The sequence below is a fragment of the Talpa occidentalis genome, unplaced genomic scaffold (genome assembly GCF_014898055.3).
Source record: "Talpa occidentalis isolate TD23 unplaced genomic scaffold, MPIMG_talOcc4v2.1 talOcc4.15, whole genome shotgun sequence".
NCBI classification, from domain to species: domain Eukaryota; kingdom Metazoa; phylum Chordata; class Mammalia; order Eulipotyphla; family Talpidae; genus Talpa; species Talpa occidentalis.
The window spans coordinates 60,907,912-60,928,664 of NW_023601543.1; the positions used below are offsets into that span (position 1 = coordinate 60,907,912).

General features: G+C 41.5%; 1 protein-coding gene across 1 annotated transcript in view; it reads right to left on the bottom strand.

The window, feature by feature from the left end:
* The window catches only part of LOC119246213 (amine oxidase [flavin-containing] A), a 65,706-nt gene extending 54,441 nt beyond the window's left edge, over nt 1-11,265 (bottom strand). Inside the window, exon 1 of the mRNA XM_037512501.2 lies at nt 10,046-11,265. Within this exon, the coding sequence (XP_037368398.1) occupies nt 10,046-10,955 (910 nt within the window). The 5' untranslated portion in view covers nt 10,956-11,265. The remainder of the gene's footprint in view (nt 1-10,045) is intronic.
* Between the last annotated feature and the right edge of the window lie 9,488 nt (nt 11,266-20,753).

Here is a 20,753-nt window from a genome sequence, read left to right on the forward strand (position 1 = left end):
ATTTAATGTTAACAGCACACCTGGAGAAGGGGTTAATATTTGTTTAAAAGAAAAAGGTCTGTAAGGAGATAATCCTGTTATCCTGACATTTGTGGAACCTAGCTTATCCCGGCCTTCTCTACCTTGCCAAGGCCCTTTCCTTTACCTTACTTCTTCAAGTATATTTGCATTGCTCTATTTAGGGAAAAAAGAAAACCATCCATTTGACTCATGTCACCCTGTCCAGTTCAATTTCTGATTTTCCTTCTACAACAAATGATCTGACGGTATCTCCACTTTCTCATTAGAACAAACCTTGAGGGACTCCCTGGTGGCGCAGTGGTTGAGCGCTGGGCTGCGAAGCTGTCCGCAGCCTCTGCAGTGCTGGTTCGATCCCCGGCCACCGGCAAGGATCCCACATGGCGCCCAGACCTCTCCTGCCGTGCCCCCTGCTCCCCTCAGCAGTGTACTTCATCAGTCTGCCTGCTCTGCTCCCCACTCTGGCTCTGGTGAATTCTCTCACCCTCCCACGCTTCTGACTGTACCCAGTGCTTGTATAAATAAAGAAATCTTTAAAAAAACAAACAAACAAATAAATAAAACACCAGCCTCTCTTGCATTGGAGTCCTGGGGAAAGTACAAACCAAAGTGGTTGGGAAAAAAATAAAAATAAAAAAACGAACAAACCTTGAAATGTAGTACATTCCTTACAAAAAATGTCCAATAACCCCACTGTCAATACAGACAAGCAACAGTCATCATCTGTCACATTCTGTCCCCATTACCGGCTTTATTTTTTTCTTTTTAGCACACATCACCACCTGGCACATTATAAATATTTTGTGCCAGATGATGAATATATGTTTGTGTGTGTATACACACCAGATGGTGATGTGTACATTTTTTGTATAGTCTAAATTGCTTATATGCCCCTCAGCAGAATGAAGCTTCCAGGAAAATAGGGTCATAAAGGCAAACTCAGTATGTATAAAAGAGGACACTCAACATTTCCCCATAATTCATTCTTCTCTTGGCTCTTTTCAATTTAGTAAATGGCCAGTTGTTCAGATCAAAACCCTCTGAGTCATTCTTGAGTCCTCTCTTTTTGTCACACACCACATTCACTCAATGGGCAAATTCTGTTGGTTATAGCCTCAAAATATGTTCTGGATCTGATCACGTCCTACCACTACAACCATAGTTACTCTTGTCCAAGTCATTATGCCCAGAGATCAGCCTCTTATCTTTTACGATGACCTTCCTAAGAAGAGAAATTTGTAGATACTTTTGCATCCCTATGTTGCAGGTACTCAAATGCTTGCTGCAATGAATAGAAGAAACACAAGAAAACAAGACCATGCTAACCTGGATGAGGGGCACAGGGAAGTTTAAGTGTCAGATTATATTTATCTCAAACAACAAAGAAAGATAACAAGGATAGGGCGCCAGATCATTCTAACCTTTATGCCTAAATAAGTCAGCAGATTCTAAATACTACTAGTACATTTTCTGGCCTTTAAACCAGTACTGAGTTTTTTAGCAAAACAAATCCTAAAATACCAATGTGCTCAAAAACTTGCCCCTGTTTTATATAACCATTCCCATCTACCTCTCTATCCCTATATCCATCTGTGTTTTGTGCTTCCTTTCAAAGAAATAATTCTCTGCTTTTGAAAATGCAAAATCCCTTTGATAAGTTAAAAAAAAAGTGCTGTCTCAAATGATAAATAGATGAATGCTAACAATTAACTTCAATTTGCACTGAATTGGACAGACTGGTTGTCTAGACAGTCCTAATTTATTTGATTATTGTTCAACATTCATCTTCACTTTAGATAAATGGATCTCACCCAAGTTAGGGAATGCAATTACCCCTTAATTCATTATTTGCCCAATTCTTTCATTAAAATACACCAAGGGCACTCCACACTGCTGTTCTCAGATTCTGTACTCTAAGATGTGCTATGATTTAAAGCAGTTATTTCCGAAATGTTTTATGGACCATCAGTCTTCAGGATGCTCCAGGGAAAAATATCAATGTTCATGGAAACTAGAACATCTCATGCTATTTCTCCTTCTGAGGTATGTGTGGCACACAATGGCATATTACAGGCCCTGATAAGTTGTGCAGTAAAGAGATCTGTTTAACTCTGCATTTCTCCACCTTCTGCCTTAAAAAAAAAAAAAAGAATATGGCTCAAAACACATTTTGGGAAAGCTCTTTTCATCTTATAATATTGTTTAAATATTTATAGTCATAAACTCCCATGAAAAGGGCAATATGTGCAATGTCTAGAGCACAAGCTAAGAGCAGTGAAGCCAAGTTTGAGTGTAGCTTATGTTTTTTGGCTCTCCTAATTCTTCCTCTTACTCCTGGTTATATCTCAAAATTTGATGTTCATCACCATCAAGGAATGTGTATAGTGCACGTCACATACCAAATTTTTAAAGTTAATTTTATATTTAATGGTCTCTGGTCAACAGAATTCTCATGTAACTAAACATTTGGACTCTTGGACTGAATACTCCAAGAACAGGAAAAGTACAGTCAAACACAAACTCATATTGAAGTTTTAGAAGCAACTGTTCCTAAAGCAGGAAAACAGAGTGCAAAACCCATAAATTTTTGTCCAGGGCACATAATGAGTACTCAATCAACAAACACTCATTAAATGAAAGAATATATGAATGAAAGAACAAATACATGCAATAAAGGGGGTCTTTAACTTAAGCAGTAGCTCACAGTGAACTTATTTAATATGGAAACAATGACCTGAAAGCTCATCTTCCTTGCAATTTTTTAAAAAAGGAGGAAATATATCATATGAATGGCATTTGACCTAACAGGGTGCCCCATATTTTTTAATTTATTTTTTTTAATTTATTTATTTATACAAGCACTGGGTATAGTCAGAAGGACGGGAGGGTGAGAGAATTCACCAGAGCCAGAGCGGGGAGCAGAACAGGCAGATTGACGAAGTACACTGCTGAGGGGAGCAGCGGGCATGGCAGGAGAGTTTGTGTGCCATGTGGGACCCTCACCGGCAGCCAGGGATGGAACCAGCGCTGTAAAGGCTGCAGGCAGCTTCGCAGCCCAGCGTTCAGCCACTGCGCCACTGGGGAGGCCCCATATTTTTTAATTTAAATGTTCATGAAGCAGTACCATCCCAAATAACATGTTCTAAAATATAACTGAAACAAAAGTCACTAGTTTTAGATCATCAGACTGCAAAGTAAAGCAATAATATAGTTTATTGCAGTTCAATGAAAGAGCTTATAAAGCAGGCCCAGCGGAGTGAGGTATAGAAGGAGCACTGTCCTGGAGGTCAATATTTTAAGAGTTTAAGGTCAAGTTATGTCATTAAGAATTTTTATGGCATTTGGTAATTCACTTATCTATTTGAACCTCCATTTCAGTCCCTTTGAGCTCTTACAGACTGTAATATTGTGACACTTGAACATGAATAATATGTAATAAAACTCTCAAACCTTATCATCTGGATTTTATGTTCTTATTGACCCTCTTACCTAATCAATCGATTACACATTACTAGAAAGTGAGATCTTACTTATTTTGGTGCTGCAACAAATAGAAAAGGCCTCTTTTTACTAAGTCTCATAGGCGCCACAGGGAAGGTATAAGAGGCCCAGATCCTGATTTAGTGTAGCATGAGATGATGCAAACCATTTCCAGGATGCAATATGGATGGGAAAAAAGTGTCGAAGAGGGCTCCAAAAGAGAAAGTTGTTGAGACAAAATTTTACAAAGCCAAGTAATTACTAAAAATGATACTGGAAGATACATTAAATATAACTTAATCCAAACTTTAATTTTACAAATGACAAAACCATGGTTCAAAGACATTAAGTTGTCCTAATTCATAATTCATAATGGTACATGACAACATAATAAATAAAACATCCAAGGGAAAATGCAAACATTTTTCACAATAAAATTTAAAAAATTCTAAAGATTTCTAAAGATTAACTTGTCTCAAACCTTTTAACATTTAAAAATGTAACTAAACTACTTTTCATTCATCCTGAGAAGTTCTAATCAAACTTAAAACAAAAAGTAACTGTCATTATGAAATTCATCTCATACATGAACTAAATTCTTCAAACAGGTGCTGACTGTGTCCACACTTTCGATATCACAGGGCTGGACATTGTTGTAAACCTCTGTATGTGATCTAAAACTACAATACAACCTCAATATTTCTGGATACACCTAATTCAAATGCTAGCAAGAGGTCTGCCTGGGAGCAATAAACTTTCCCTCCCCCTAAAAAAAAAAAAAAGATTTTTCAAATATAAAATATGTAAATACCTTACCTGCACGATGACTGTTATGAACCAATACTTGACAATAACAGGCTTCCACGTTCCTTTTATCTCAATTATAGGTCTCTGTGAGTCAGTTACACTATAGTTATATAATAGGTATATAACTTACATATTATATAGATCTATTGTTAAATATATTTTTCACATGATCTAAGTATTGGTCAAATGCTACAACTACCCATTAAATGTCAGATATATCCAAAAGCTCACACAACCATGAAGATATCAAAAAAATGAGAACCTGAAAAAGCATAATTCATGTGTCCTTTGTTCAACATTAAAAAAGTTAATAAGATAAAACCATCCTATCTTATTTTTAAGAAACCAAATACAGGGGGCCTCCCTGGTGGCGCAAGGGGTTAAGCACCACACTGTGAAGCAATCCGCAGCCTCTGCAGCAGAAGTTCAATCCCCGGTCAGCCAGGGAGCAACCCACATGACGAGACAGACCTCTCCTATATTGCCTGCTGCTCCTCTCAGCAGTGTATTTCAGTCAGTCTGCCTGTCTTGTTCCCTACTCTGTCTCTGGTGAATCCTCTCACCCCCCACATCTCTGGCCTGTACCCCAGCTCTTGTATGCATAAATAAATAAATCTTTAAAAAGAAAAAAAGAAACCAAATACAAAAGGGGCAAAGTAGTATCCTAAAAAGCAGAAAATTAATGCTTACCCTGCATTGAACCTCAGAGTATCAAAATAACTAAGGCACCAAAAACAAGAAGTATGTTTTTTAACATAAGCGTTTCTTAATCATTACAAAACCACACATAATGTGCTGCCGAGTTCAAGGCTTTAATGCCTACAATGATCCTAGCAGAAGTGATTCTTCAGGGTGATTATAACAAAAAGGGAAATTGTGGTATGTTGTGGACTCAAATGTTGGAATTCAGAACATTAGTCAATCTTGCAAAATGGCTCTTCCATTTCAGATGATGAGAAAGAATCGATCCTTGCTGAATTTATACAGCAGCAAGCTCTTGGCAGCTAGTATACTCAATTCTTTCAGTGGAGCTTAGCTCACTGAAGATAAAAGGGAGTTCTATTACTTAGATGCTATTTGGAAATAATTTCTTTTTTTAAATGACTTGTAATTTAATTTTTTAAAAAATGGAAAAACCCTCTAATTACCCAGGACTGTCCAGCATTGTGACTAAAGTGTTTTCACTGTGCACTCACTCACTGTTCACACTCACAGGCACAAAAGTCAAGAGAGGATGTGGTGCATGGGGGTCATCTCAACAGCTACTGGGATCACATCTTTACAGGCATAATAGGCAACTATTTTCCTTCCCTGAAATGCTTGCCAGGGGCTTATATCAGACACTGCTAATGGCCATATCTGCACTCTTCCAGTCTCTCCTGTTGGATATGTTTTTTTTTTCAGTCCCCTTATCCCTACCAAATAAAATTCTACCTTTTCTCTCAAGGTCCCAGTACTTTGTTCAATTCATAACATTATTATTTCTTTCACCAGTTTAATGTCAATTATTTTCCCACCTGACTACTACTTGCAAGAGGATGGGGCATCTTATGCCCTGGGACACTACCTACTCATCTCACATATGCTTTCCCCCTGATCTAGCCACTGTCTCGCATATGGTAGACGTTCCTAAAATGCTTTAATGAGTTTAGGCATTAGAACCACCTCACTTATGAGTTGCTTTTCCCTAGATATGTTCAAAGCTACAGCCAATCACTAAGGAGATAATGCCAAGAGAATTAAAATCTTACATGATTGGATTAGAATGCCTTTTTAAATTTGTAAATACATTCTTTTCTTTTTATTTTTTATTGAAGTAACATAATATTTTAATACTACAAAAGTTTGAGGTAGACAGCATTACAAATCATTATAAATCAACATGTGTATATACTACATTAAGTTCACCACTAAAAGTCCAATTCTACCCTTCCCCATAACAGCTGACCACTTTTACCTGATCTCCCCCCTCCACTTCCTTCCCTCCTCCCATTTTGGTAACCACTATTTGGCTACATAGTCTACAAGTTCAGTTCTGTTAGTTCATTCATTTGTTTGTTTTTTAAGAGAAAATCCAGCAGTTTGCAACAACATGGGTGTAACTGGAGGGTATTATGCTTAGTGAAATAATCGGATAGTCTACTTTTTCAACCCCTTTTGGCCTGAGACTGATGCATGCATTGTCCTCTGGAGGTGGGCTTTATTTGTCTCCCTAAAGAAAGCCAATTCAGAAATTCTCAGTGAAAGGCAGATTTGAAATTCTTTTACTACTGGTTTTCTCTCATTTGTTATGTCTGTGTCAGCTCATGAATGAGAACTAGCATGTAAAGTTAGTGACTGAACCATTCTACTTAAAGTAACATCAAGAAACAGACAGAGGGCCTCCCTGGTAGCGCAGAGGTTGAGCGCCAGTTCCATCCCCGGCCACCAGAGAGGGTCCCACAAAAAAAAAAAAAGAGAGACAGAAAATAAGTATGAATTGTTAGAGATCACAAGCTCTGTAAGAGGAGACAGGAGTCAAGAGGGGTCAGAGTGATCAAGAAAAGGATCTTTAATCAGGGATTGAAGAATGCATGGGACTAAAAAGTCACAGAGAAGCACTTCCATATTAAGAAAAACCAAAACAGGAAAGGAATGGCAGGACAATGTAAACCTGGTGTACCACTGAAGACAAGAGTGGTGTGACTAAAAGTCAAGTCTATACTGGGGATAGTAGGAAATGCTACTTGTCCAACAAAATTGGGCCAGATGACTGGGGAGTCTCTGCAAATGTAGAAAAGAAATAGCCCAAAAGATGACTTACAAAGATCTGTTGACTGGGTATAGAAGATGAAAGAAAAGGATGAAAAGAATGGTGGTGCCAAGAACCGAGTCAAGGAACTTAGGAAGACAAGGAAAGTAGCTTTTGGACAAGTAGAATATGAAGTAAGAAGACATTCAAGTGAAATATGTGGAAGCACAGAAGCTACCAGAAAGGAGTTCAGAGAAGGAAAAGAATCCAAATTAGAGACTTAAGAGCCTTCTACAGATAAGGGAAAGTCTAACTCCTAGGATAAGGGAGGAAGAGTTTGCCTAAGAGCCTAAAACTGATGAACGTTTGAGCCTCCGGCCACTTCCAAGCTAGGAGTTCACAAGAATATGTGCAAAATGAAAGGGATAGAAAAGGAGCAATCAGTGTTGGCTGTAAAAGTTCAGAATCCAATAATTTCACAGGAAACATTAAAGGAGTTTCGAAAAGAAACAGGTGCTAGATGGTGGATGATGGATAAGGGCCAGAATATATAAAAGGTATACTACTTACAAATATAGAGAAATGTTATTATTTATGTAGTCAAAGATCATTATTTAAAATGAAAGATATTTCTGTTAATAGGAATTGATTTTGAGGAATGCCATTAAGAATCTATACTCTTCTGGAAGCTATTTTGTTATATAATAAGATAATAATGCAGATGTTAAGTATTGGCCATTTACTATAAGTGTGGGGGTAACATACCAAAGTGTGTAAGTCCTGACTAAAGTTAAAAAAAAAATCCAAAAACATTTAAAACTGAAATAGTGACTGTTAAGTAACTTATGGGATACTACTAAGCAAACACAGAGATGATGTGTTTTTGAGTTCTCAGGAATGCTTGGGAAGCGATCCTTCTCACCTGCTCACAAAACACCTAATCTGCACCCAGAGTTTAATCTTAAGTCAGACTTGCATCCATTTCTGTTTATGAGCCATCTGGGAAGGTGCCACAGTCAGAAAGGAACGTTTCTGGTCAGTTTTGATATTAAAATCACTCCAACCTGACTGATAAAGATGACATTAGAAGAAGTCCCACCATGCCTTTCCCACTGGCATTGATATACTACTTGGCTTCTGGAATAGGAAAGTGAACTACTGTGCAAGAAATGCTCTTTATTTCCCCCAAATGGAAATGAACAATAAATGGGGTACCCTCTTAAAAAAAAAGAATGTAAAATTATGAGTAAGATTCAGTATAGACCTGGTTATTCATTGAGAATAAGAACCAGAAGGTACCTCTGGTTGTAAGGCCATAAAGCATAAAGTTAATCAGTTACCTGGTAAATCCACCTCTGGTTACAATCAAGTACTAGGAGCAAAATGTAGAAAGGGAGAAAGAACAAGTAATCAGGCATAGGAACAATAAAAGATAAAACATCCCTTAAGGAAAACTGGACCACAGTATAAAGAAAGGAGTAAAATCCCAGAAAGGACACTGAATTGTAAAATATGGATGGTATACAGGAGAAGAGACAGAACTCCTAGTCAATTTATAGAACAACTCATCATCATATTTATTTTCCATTAATCTATAATGATATTACTTCTAGGAGGTTTGCCTAGGACTAGATTTTGGAAACATCATCCTACTTCATTGCAGGCACTCCACACAAATGTTTGGTGAATGAATGAATAAGTGAATGAAGGGAAACAAGGAAAATACTTTCTTTTTCTTGCTCTCCACCAGGATCTGCTTTTCTCTAATGCTCCAAGATACATGCATGTTTTTGCTGGCACTGGCTGGAGACTGTCAAAACAACAGCTCATGACAGTCTCTTCTCTGGTGATTAAGACTGTTTATCCTCAACAGGCCAAGTCAAAAGCTATCTTCACCCAAAATTAATGTGCAAGTATGTACAGTTCAAAAGAATTATATACAATTCAATATATACAATTCAAAAGAATTGTATATAACAATGGCTACTATGGGGCCATCCTACTTTCTTATTCCCACTTTCTTTCTCCCTCTCTCTAAATCAGATCCTGCAGATATATTTCAGAAATCATTAACACCCTCCTGGGCCAAAGACAGATAAGTGTAGAATTCTAAGTAGGTCTGAATTAGAAGTCCTAAATTTCAAACATTTCCTCAACTATGATAAATAAGTGCCAATTTGATATGGATTAGGATGAGGTTTCCTGAAAAACCTCAAGCACCACTCAATAGGTCAACTAAACTTCCAGACCAGGACCAGGGGAACCCAGGCTGGCCAGGTCACAGGACAAGACTCATGTCGTGAAAGGGATTCCCTTTGGACAATAAATGCCCTACGCCTTCCTGCAAATTCTAAAAAAATATGACAAGAGTATGTTAAAACTAAGAGCTCACCCTTCTGCCCACCTTTAAAAAACCTTTCCTAAAAGATTCCATTCTGTCCTTCTCCCTCTTGAGTTAGGGAATCTTCTAAGGAAAAGTGATTAGAGAAGAGCAGGGCTGGAATAACATTACAATCACCTCAATGCTACAAAAATTTGTATGCTGGTGTTCTGTTCAGGGCAAAGGACATGAAATCAGTGGGGCAAAGCAGTCACCTTAGAAATTAGAAGAGAGGGCCTTAAATGGAAGAAAATCATTCAGCTACACTCCCCCTAGGCAATTTGACCTCTGGAGTTAATGAAACTCCCCAGACCTCAGTTTCTTTATTTTGTAAAATGAGGGCGAATATAGTATCCACATCACAAGACAGCTGGGGACTGAGCAAATCCCTACAATCTGTGAAACATAACTGCACAACAAGAGCTAATTAAATGTTAGTATTTAATAGTAGTGGTAGTAAATTATTTAAAGAGACTCCCCACCACCAGCAATGCTGACCCAGCCCCCACTCACACCTTGTAGGACCCCAGGCCACGTCAGGTACTGTTAAACTCAAGAGAGACCCAGCAAATGCCTAGGCGTTCCCCAGGGCCAGGGCCCCTCAGGCTACCGCTAAAGTCCACACTGACCTGAGATGCCGCCTCCTATCACGACCACGTCGAACATGTGGCCCACGGTGCTCGCTTTCTCCGGACTCGCCATGGTCTGGCTGAGATTCCCCCAAGGCGTGGGTATACGAGAGGGGCCGGCCAAGGGTGGGGCGGACCCTTCCACTGACTCTCGGGGGTAACCAAAGGGCGGAGCTGATTTTTCTTCCGAGAACCCGGCAGAGCTCCGCACTAAGGGCGGGGCGGACCTTGGTACTGATACTGGGGGGGAGCCCTGGGGCGGAGCCGATCCTCCCACGGATGTTCCAGGAGAACTTGGCCCCGAGGACACTTGAGCTGACAATCGCGAGGTCGCGGGTGAAGAATCCCGGAGGGAGCTGGGCACTGAAGACAGGGAAGACCCTACTACAGACACTAGGGAGGATTCCGTGTGCGGAACGGATTCTAGTAGAGAATCCTGTCCCGGGGAGGTGGGCACTGAGGAAGGAGCGAATCCTTGTATAGACGCTCGGGAAGAGTCCGATAGTGGAAGAGATCTTTGTAAGGACGACCTGGGGGAGTCGGGTACTGCTGGGAATGTCCCAGGTAAAGACACATGGGCGTAGTTACTGGGTAGAAGAGGTCCCTGTAGCGGACCCCAGGGGGAGCCGAACACTGAAGGCTCGGCGAACCTGTCTAGTGATACTTGGGGTGTGTTATTAGGAGTAATAGGTACTGGTGGAGATTGCGTGACTAAGCTGGACGTGGGTGGGACGGTCTCCTGTGCTGACGCTCGCGTGCTGCTAGGTTGCGAAGGTGCCGCCATTGATGTTCTATGGGAGCCTGGAATTGGGGGCGAGGCGGACCCTTGTACCGAGACCCGGGAGTTGCCGGGGTCCGGTTGGGGGGCTGGGGCGACGCCCTCGGTAGTGCTCGAGCGGGTGACGGGCATGGGCACGGGCTGGCCGTTCAGGCTGTGGGCACTAGTGCCCGAGGGGGCAATATTGGACTCCGCGTCAGTCCTCTGGTCAGGACTGTGGCTGAGGTGGGAGGGTGAGCTACAGATAACGGAAAAAGAGGAATCAGGTGCAGATGGGTTGGACCTGGAGCTCGTAAACTGATGGGAGACGGTCTGCCACTCAGATTGGATGCTCCACGCGGACGGGTCCAAGTTGGCGAGGTCCGGGGTCTGGGCAGAGGTGACCTCGACTTCGAGCACGCCCTCCGCCCCGCGCCCGCTCTCGCCACTGGCGGAGGCCAGCGAGGCCGCCCGCGAGTGCGCGCTCATGGTTACGGAGCGCGTGCGCCCGGAGGGGGGAGCAAAGTTCTGCTTTTCTCCGCTCATCTCCAACCCGCGCTGCCCGAGGCCCTCCCCGGGAGCCCAGCCCACTCCGGGGCGTGCGGGGAGATGGGGCGCTGGTGCCGCCCGCCCCTTTTCTGCGGTCTCGTAGCGGGCGCGCACTGGAAGGCGTCACGCCCGGGATGGTCGACCTGCGCCACCGGGGGGGGACGCGGTGGCCGGTACAGTGAGAACGGGGCCACCCGCGCTTCTCAACCCAATGCTTTTGTTCTTACACTTTAATTAAAAGAATCCTGGCCCGTGTGGGCTTAGGGAAGCGGTGTTCGAAGGAAATGGACGTGGTCAGGCTCGCAACGCCGCCATCCCACTTGGTCTGGCCCTTCCGTGACGCCACAAGGGGGGGGGGCCGGGTAAGGTCTGCGCAGCCGCACTCACGCCCTAGGGGGAGGGGCATGGGAATTGATTGTCACCTTCAGTCTTGGCAGTTATTGGTTCTCTATGGGGTTTTTCAGGCTGAGGTGCTTAATCAAAATCGAGCAAGTAGGCAAGGAAATTAAGAAGTCAGGTTCTTAATTTTAAGTCAGAAGGAGAAATACAAATATGGGATGGTTTCACTTATATGTGGAATATAGAGACACTAAACAAAAGGTCATACAATACCAAACCAGTGACAAACCCTAGAAATCTGACTGAGGAATTGAGGCTGCAATATGGGGATGGGGAAGGGGGAAACATTGGAGAGAGACATAGTGGAGTATGGAGGAGGACTGGGGGTACCTTGGTATTGGGTGCGGTGTGGTTAATTGCATTTGAAGAGGGAATCCTATACCTCTGAATCCCTACACCTCTGAATTACACACAGTGTTGTAAACCAATGTTACCACAATAAAATAAATAATTTTTAAAGTCATCTGTCTCAGATTAAGTGGGACTCACAGTTTAAAAATGAAGGTCAAGGGATTGCCACAGTGTAGAAACAAAACATGTTTCTCCACCCTACTGGTAAGAGAGAGATTTAATGTGTATAATTTCCTGTGTTGCCAGCCTCCTGCCTTGCTAGTTTTATCCCCTCATTACATTTCCACTTATCCCCCAAGAGCTGAATTTTTCATCACCAGACCCCTTCTCAAAAACAGATGTAATTCACATGAATTCAAGTAAGTGATAAGAATTCTAGGAAGTTAACTAGTATTTCTTATGAGCAATAAACATGTCTATTGCCTGCCAACCCCCCCCCATTGTAGTGATGTCTTGAAGAAACTGAAATATAGTCTTTTCTTGATCCAGTTTTAATAGCTTATATTCTTAGAAAAGGAGTAGAGACTAAGTTGTTGTTTTGAAGAGAGAAGTGGAGAAGAAATAATAGATATAAAGGATCCTGCCTTTTCTAAAATGGTTCTGTCCACCTTTCTCCTCATGCCCATAGTGATGAGTGTTAGGGTGCTCTAACAATTCTGGAGGTTAACTTTGGGAGAAGGGGTGTAAAATGTCTCAGAAAGTGGAAACAAGGTGGGCAAAGACCCTATGGTATAAGGAAGTGTGGTTCATTGAAATAGCTGATAGCCTGTTAGTGGAGCTATAGGAAGGGGAGAAGTGCAGGAGACAAGGCTGCTGAGATCAGCTGGGGCAAAGATCCTTGATCTGTATTCTAAAATAGCATAAACCACTACAAAATTTTAAGTAAGGGGAAATGTTACTACATTGCATTTTGAAATAATCCATTTGACTGCAATGTGAATAATAGGTTCAAGGAAACAAAAGTGGACAGACACAGGAAAATAAATATTTGCAATTCTTTTTTTTTAAAGACATTTCTTTTTTTTCCCCAATGTTTATTTATTTATTTTAAAGATTTATTTATTTATTTATTTATACAAGCACTGGGTACAGTCAGAAGCTCGGGAGGGTGAGAGAATTCACCAGAGCCAGAGAGGGAAGCAGAACAGGCAGAAGGACCGAAGTACACTGCTGAGGGGAGCAGCGGGCATGGCTGGAGAGGTCTGCGCGCCATGTGGGACCTCTCTGGTGGCCGGGGATCGAACCGGCGCTGCAGAGGCTGTGGGCGGCTTCGCCGCCCAGTGCTCAACCGCTGTGCCACCAGGAGAGGCCCAAAATTTGCAATTCTTAAAGAAAGATGTGGACCAAGGCGAATGGTAGCAGTGGAGCTGGAAAATGCAGACATATTAGAGACATTTACATGTGACATTGACAAGATTAAGTTATAGGTAGGATTTGTAAGATGATGAGTTTGTTTTTGGACATGTAGAGTTTCAAGTTCCTTTGGGACATTCAAATGAAGGTTATAGAGTAGACAAACAAAATCTCTGAGATTCAAAGCAGGAGTTTGATAGGAGATAAAAATGTGGGAGTCTTATTAAACAAACAATGGGTGGAATGGATGGGTGGAAATAATAGTATTTCTTCTCTTCATTTCACTTCTTTGTATTGTATATTTGATATAAAATTTCTTTTGTAATAAAAACAATGACAGTTAATTTAGAATTGATAAATAAAAGAATGGTTGTGACACATTCTTCACGCCTTATTTCCTCCCATGTGTGACCTTGGGCAAATTACTTCAATTTTCTGTGACTGTTTGCTCAAATGTAGAATTTCATAAGTTGTTGACTCTATCAGTTCAGCCCCAAACAGCAAACTCTAATTAGATCATCGAAAGAGAGTATCGTAAAGGAACTATTTTAAAAGATGTGGCCAAGACAGACAGAAACCACAAAGAATCCTGCAGTACTCCCAGCACTGCTGCACCCCAGTGACAGCAAAAAGGCAACACTTTGAAGGCCTATGAAGAGAGACCAGTAATCAGCAACAGAGCTGCTTGAAAGGGGATGCCTGCCCCAAGTGTGGCCTTTCATTCATGAAAGCAGTCAGCCTCCCAAAAGAAAAGAAACCCAAAAAGAAGATACCAGTATCGGGCCTACCCTGTTGGCACAGGCAGTTGAGCGCAGTGCTGTGAAGCTGTCTGCAGCATCTGCAGCATCTGCAGCACGGGTTCGATCCCAGCCCGGCCAGCGAGAATCCCACATGGCACTACAGACCTCTCCTGTCTCGCCTACTGCTCCCCTTGTTAGGGGGAAAGGATGTCCTGAGCTAATCCCATAAGGCTTTGTGGACTCCACCCCCACTCCAGACTAAAGCCATCAGGACATTGGGAAAGACAAATCCCATCACCACCAAAGGGAGGGTGGCTGGGACCTGAGGGTGGAGTTAAACAGCCAGGTTGGGTATAAAAACCAAACACGTGGGCCTTGGGCTGTCTCGCTGTCGCTCGCCTCCTGGCTACACAGCTCCTGGCTGGCAGCCAGCTCTCAGAGCGCCATTTTGGGATTCCTGATCAGCGGATAGGGTAGGAGTCATTTAAAACTTTGTCTCCCACTTTTCTCCCTGAGCTGTACATTTCCTCATTTCCCCTTCCCTTGTAAATAAACCTTTTATTAAACTTTCACGTGTGCCTGCAGTAGAGCATTGGTAAGTCCTTTTAAGCGCGCGGGTGAGGACCCACAGTCAGGCACCCTTTTTGTATCGGGGTTGCTCTACAACACCCTCAGCAGTGTATTTCATCAGTCTGCCTGTTCTGTTCCCTGCCCTGTCTCTGGTGAATCCTCTCACCCTCCCGCGCATCTGGCCTGCCCCCGCTTCTTGTATAAATAAATAAATAAATCTAAAAAAAAAAGGGCCTCCCGGTGGTGCAGCGGTTGAGCACTGGGTTGTGAAGCTGCCCGCAGCCTCTGCAGCATCGGTTCAATCCCCGGCTGCTCTCCGGCCACTGGAGGAGGGTCCCACATGGCGCGCAGACCTCTCTTGCTGCCCACTGCTCCCCTCAGCAGTGTCTTCAGTCCATCTGCCTGTTCTGTTCCCCACTCTGACTCTGGTGACTCCTCTCACCCCCCACACCTCTGGCCTGTACCCCAGCTCCTGTATGCATAAATAAATAAATCTTAAAAAAAAAACCCACACACCAAAAATTAATAAATAAATAGATCTTATTTAAGACTTCCTACTGCAAATAGTCACTTTTTAAACCCAGGATGCCAATTTTGTCTAGTTCTTCACTGTTTGGGGAGCAGAGTAGAGACAAATGGAGAGAAATCCTGCCTTAAGTCTGGCTCAGGATTCCTCTGCAAGAACCTACCTCACTCTCCAAAAGAAATCCTAAATTAGGGTTTTGAGGCCCACACAATCTTATACTTAAATGCAGTTACATGCCCATGTTCTACTGCCAGAGAAGTCCCTGGAGCAGGGCTCGGTAGTGCCCACAGGAAAAATCTAGAAGGCTGTTGAACTGAAACTGGTTTTCAATTTTTCAAGGATTGTTAAAGGAAAAAAAGTGAATATGCAACAGAGACGATATATGCGTTATAGAGCCTAAAATATTTTACTGAATTTCTTTAAGAGAGGATGTTTGCCAATCCCTGCACAAACAGCTTGGTTGAAGAAAGGATATAGGCACACTTTAAGAATATTGCAGATGTGTGGGTCTCTCTGGTGGCGCAAGCGGTTAAGCACTGCACTATGAAGCAATCCACAGCCTCTGCAGCACGAGTTTGATCTCCAGCCGTCCAGGGAGTAACCCTCATAGTGCAGCAGACTTCTCCTGTCTCCCGTGCTGCTCCCCTCAGCACTGTCTCTGGTGGATCCTCTCACTCCCTGCATCTCTGGCCTGTACCCCACCTCTTATATGCATAAATAAATAAATATTTTTTTAAAGGTTTATTTATTTATACAAGCACTGGGTACAGTCAGAAGCGCGGGAGGGTGAGAGGATTCACCAGAGCCAGAGCGGGGAGCAGAGCAGGCAGAAGGACCGAAGCACACTGCTGAGGGGAGCAGCAGGTGGCAGGAGAGGTCTGTGCACCATGTGGGACCCTCACCCGGTGGCCAGGGATAGAACCGGCGCTGCAGAGGCTGCGGGCAGCTTTGCAACCCAGCATTCAACCGCTGCGCCACCAGGGAGGCCCAATAAATAAATCTTTTTTTAAAAAATGAACATTGCAGATCTGATTCCAGGTTACTGCAGTGAAGCTAATATCTCAATAAGGCAAGTCACATGAACATTTTGGTTTCCCAGTGCATAAAAATTATGTTTACACTCTGTATGGTATACTATAGTATGTCAGGTGTGCAGTAGCACTATGTCACAAAAAAAAAATGCAGACCTTAAATAAATAGGATACCATGGCATAAAGTGAGCATATGCTCATTGCAAAATAGTGCTGACAGGCTTGCTCGCAGCAGGTTGCCACAAGACTTTCATTTGTAAAAAGTGCAATATCTGGGAAGCATAATAAAGCAACACAGAATAAAAGGAGGTAAGCCTTTATACCGCCCACCTTCATTTAGAAAGTTGTTACCATTTGTGGGCACCAAAAGATGGGCAAGAGTGACTAAACTTCAATCTTAAAATATTTGTATTATTTTTATGAATCAGAATTTCACTTCTTATCTTTTTCTTAGATGATTTTCAACATCAGTTTTCTAACAAACTAGGAAACCCGGAACACCCCAAATTTTAAGAAGTGTCATTCAGGGGAGAGCTCACTGCTCAGTTGCGCTGAGAGTCTGCAGCCACCCGGTCCCGCTGCTCTCAGCTGCAAGGGCTTCTTTTCAGTGTTGCAGAGGTGGGCTGGGTGAGCAAGCAAGGGGCTTCCAAATATTCACCCAGGAGGGGAAGAGTTAATATCAATTCAGGACTGACAAAGAAGGCAGTAAACTCAATACTTGTAATAGAAAGCAAAAGAAATTGGACTGCTGGGAACCGGTGAAAAACCTTGCTAATGAAAATGTTCTGTGTTTAATCTTGGGAGACGCACTACTACAGTAAATGCTTTTGCTCCAGCACAAATAACAATAAAAGGAATCCCAAAATAGAATTATGAGGTAAGAGAAGTGGAGCATTGTTAAAGGTCTTTGATCGGAATTACCAAATTACTTGCCCCAGAAATCATACAAATTTATACCTTAACAGCATTGTCTAACAATGGCTGTGTTCCCACTGCAACATTAAACAGTTATGTTTTTAACCTTTCTTAACTTGAAAGCCAAAAAATCAACATGACATTGCTATTCTAATCAGCATTTCTTTGAATACTGATGAAACACTTTGTCAATTAGCCGTTTCTATTCCTTCCATCCATCGAGATTGATCAGTCATGCCTTTCTGTAGTTGATTTCTGTAAATACTTTATATCATAAGATATTAACTCCCTGTGTGGTATTTTCACTGCAGACATTTTATTCCAATGTATACTTTAGTGTCATTTACAATATTCTAGATATGCAGGACATTGAAATTTATGTGCTTATATCTATTCTTTAGTGATCTCTTCACTTAGAGACCTGAAGGAAAGAATCTATGCTTTTTTATATATATCTGATTGGTCTAATTTTTTTATTTTTTTAATTTTATATATTTTTTTACATCATTTTTCATTTTTGCACAATGTATGCATTTTCATCTTGGCTATAGTCCCCATACAATTCCCACCCCCCCTTGTTTTGATCCTAATCCCACCTCCCTTCCTGTAGTGTGTCTCTGGTTTATAGTTGCTTGTTGATTTTGATTTTTACTTTATTATAATTAGTACATATACACAATAGAATATTACTCAGCAATCAAAAAAGATAAACTCATGCCATTTGTAGCAACTTGGATGGAGCTGGAAGGGATCATGCTCAGCAAAATAAGCCAGAAAGAAAAAGAAAAAATACCAGATGGTCTCACTCATAGCAGGAATTTAGAAAACCTACATAAGGGATCAGGAAAAAGAATCTATGCTTTTTGATGGGTCAGCATTTCAAAATTATTTAACCCAAATCTACTGTTGTGTATTTTGTTATGTGCTGTGGGGTAAGGCTCTGAATGTACTCCTCTACCACACATACACATATACAAATAGTTAACCAGTCATAACAAAACTGTTGAAAATCCTTTCTTTTTCCACTGACTTGTTTTACCTCATAACAAATTTTGAGATCTGGTTTGGAACGGTCTTTTCGGTTATATTCTTACCACATTGCCATCAATAAACATTGATTTATATATTTATTGTTGTTCTATGGTAGTTTATATTAGATGGAAGGATTAATCCCTGCCAAACACTATGCTTTGCAAATTTGTGATATTCTTACATGTTCTTTCCATTAGTGTATTCTTATATATTTAAATGAATTTGGGGATCATTTCATCACTAAAAAACTCATGGTTAATTATTGGCATGATGATTATTTGTAAACATTAGCCTGTGAAATTTATATTTGGCAGTCTCATTTTACATCTTTTTAAAAGAGATCTTCCTAAAAAAATAAATAAATAAAATAAAATAGATCTTCCTTTTTAGAATACTTATAGGAAATTTTTTTATTAATCCCTGGAATTAAATAATTTTTGAGGGTAATATGTGTGTGTGCTATAAATCCTTTCAACCTATGGGTTTTTAATTTTGAGTTTTTATTAATCCCCATACTAGGACATTTTTCTTCTACTCTAACTTGGATTATTGCATCTGTTTTAAGTGGTTTCTTCCTGAGAAACACCTCTAATTATGTTACTGGGGCATCTTTCTATATCCTTTATCATTGTTGTCTCTTTGGCCTTTTCCTCCAAATTCTGAATGAGCTAATCAAATTTATCCTTCATATTACTGATTCAATTTTCTGCAGTTCTAATTTTATTCTTTACTGATTCTACTACAAATCTTGACTCTGACATTTCAGTTTAATGATTTTTAACATTAAATTCTTAATTCAGTCAACTCACTTCTCATTTATGCCAGGCATATCTCAGTGTATTTTTTCCTTATGACTTCTTAACTTTGTCCCACAGTGTCTTTGTGTCTCTCCTCTGATCTTTTACAGGCCTAAAATATTTTACATAAGATGTCAAATCAGTCTCATAGCTTGCGCTTGCCCACTTTTCTCCAGTCCATACCCATTCCCCCAACAAATGCACAGCCCTTCCAGTCACAGGGCCCATGACTTCTCTGAAAGTAAAAGGGTGGTCCTACCTCACTCAGAGCTACAATAACTACCTACTCTTTGAGGAAGTTTCCCCCCACCCCCAAGAAGGTACACAGTGGAGGAAAATTAATTAACTGAAACATTAATTTCAAATTTTTGTTTTATTTCCAAATAATTATAGACTCACAGGAAGTTGCAAAAGATTGTACTATGTACCCTTCACCCAGCTTACCCCAAAGGTAGTGTTACAGGGCAGCCCCGATACAAAACGGGTTGCCTGACTGTGGGTCCTCACCGGTGCGCTTAAAAGGACTTATTAATACTCTACTGCAGGCACACGTGAAAGGTTAATAAAAGGTTTATTTACAAGGGAAGGGCAAATGAGGAAATGTACAGCTCAGGAGAAAAGTGGGACACAAAGTTTTAAATGCGTCCTACCTGATCCGCTGATCTGGAATCCCAAATGGCACTCTGAGAGCTGGCCGCGAGCCAGGAGCCATGAAGCCAGGAGGCAAGCGAGAGAGCCAGCCCCCCAAGGCCCACGTGTCTGGTTTTTATACCAAACCTGGCTGCTTAACTCCACCCTCAGTTCCCAGCCACCTTCCCTTTGGTGTTGATGGGATTTGTCTTTCCCAATGTCTTGATGGCTTTGGTCTGGAGTTGGGGTGGGGTCCATAAAGCCTGCATGGAATTAGCTCAGGACATCCTTTCCCCCTAACAATTGCATCTTACAGAATATATTATCAAAACAAGGACATGTACTTACATAGGTTGGTATATGCTCATCAGCATCCCTGATATTATTTCTGAATGATCATCCATAGAAGTCACTAGCAATTATACTTGATTTATACATATATTACTGTTAAAATGCTACTACTTCAATTTTTGGTTTTGTTTTGTCATAAAATCTGAGTAAGGACTATCGTTTAGTTAATTGTATTACCAATATCAGTTCCCTAGGTTTGGCCCTCTACTCTTTCCACTCTGCCTCCTCCGCACCCCCACCCCCGCCCCCGCCATGCACATATTCTGTGCACTAGCAAAAGCAGCAAGATAGTCCATATATTTTTACTGTTTTGCTTCTTGGGATTCACTCTCCCTCTCTATGAATGGCCTGAATGTTCTCTATTTATTCTTCTAGACCAAATCACTATCTCCTTATGGAGCTGCTACAGATTAGGTTCTCCAGAATGCAGATGAAAGATGGAACAATTTATTTATTGGTGGGCCTCCCTGGTGGCGCAAGGGCTTAAGATGCAACCTATGAAGCCGTCCGCAGCCTCTGCAGCATGAGTTTGATCCATCTGGTCAGGGAGCAGCCCAGATTGCGCAGCAGACCTCTCCTATCTTACTCGCTGCTCCCCCTGGTCAATCTGCCTGTTCTGTTCCCCACTCTGTCCCTGGTGAATCCTCTCACCCCCCATGCCTCTGGCACGTACCCTAGCTCTTGTATGTATAAATAAATAAATAAAT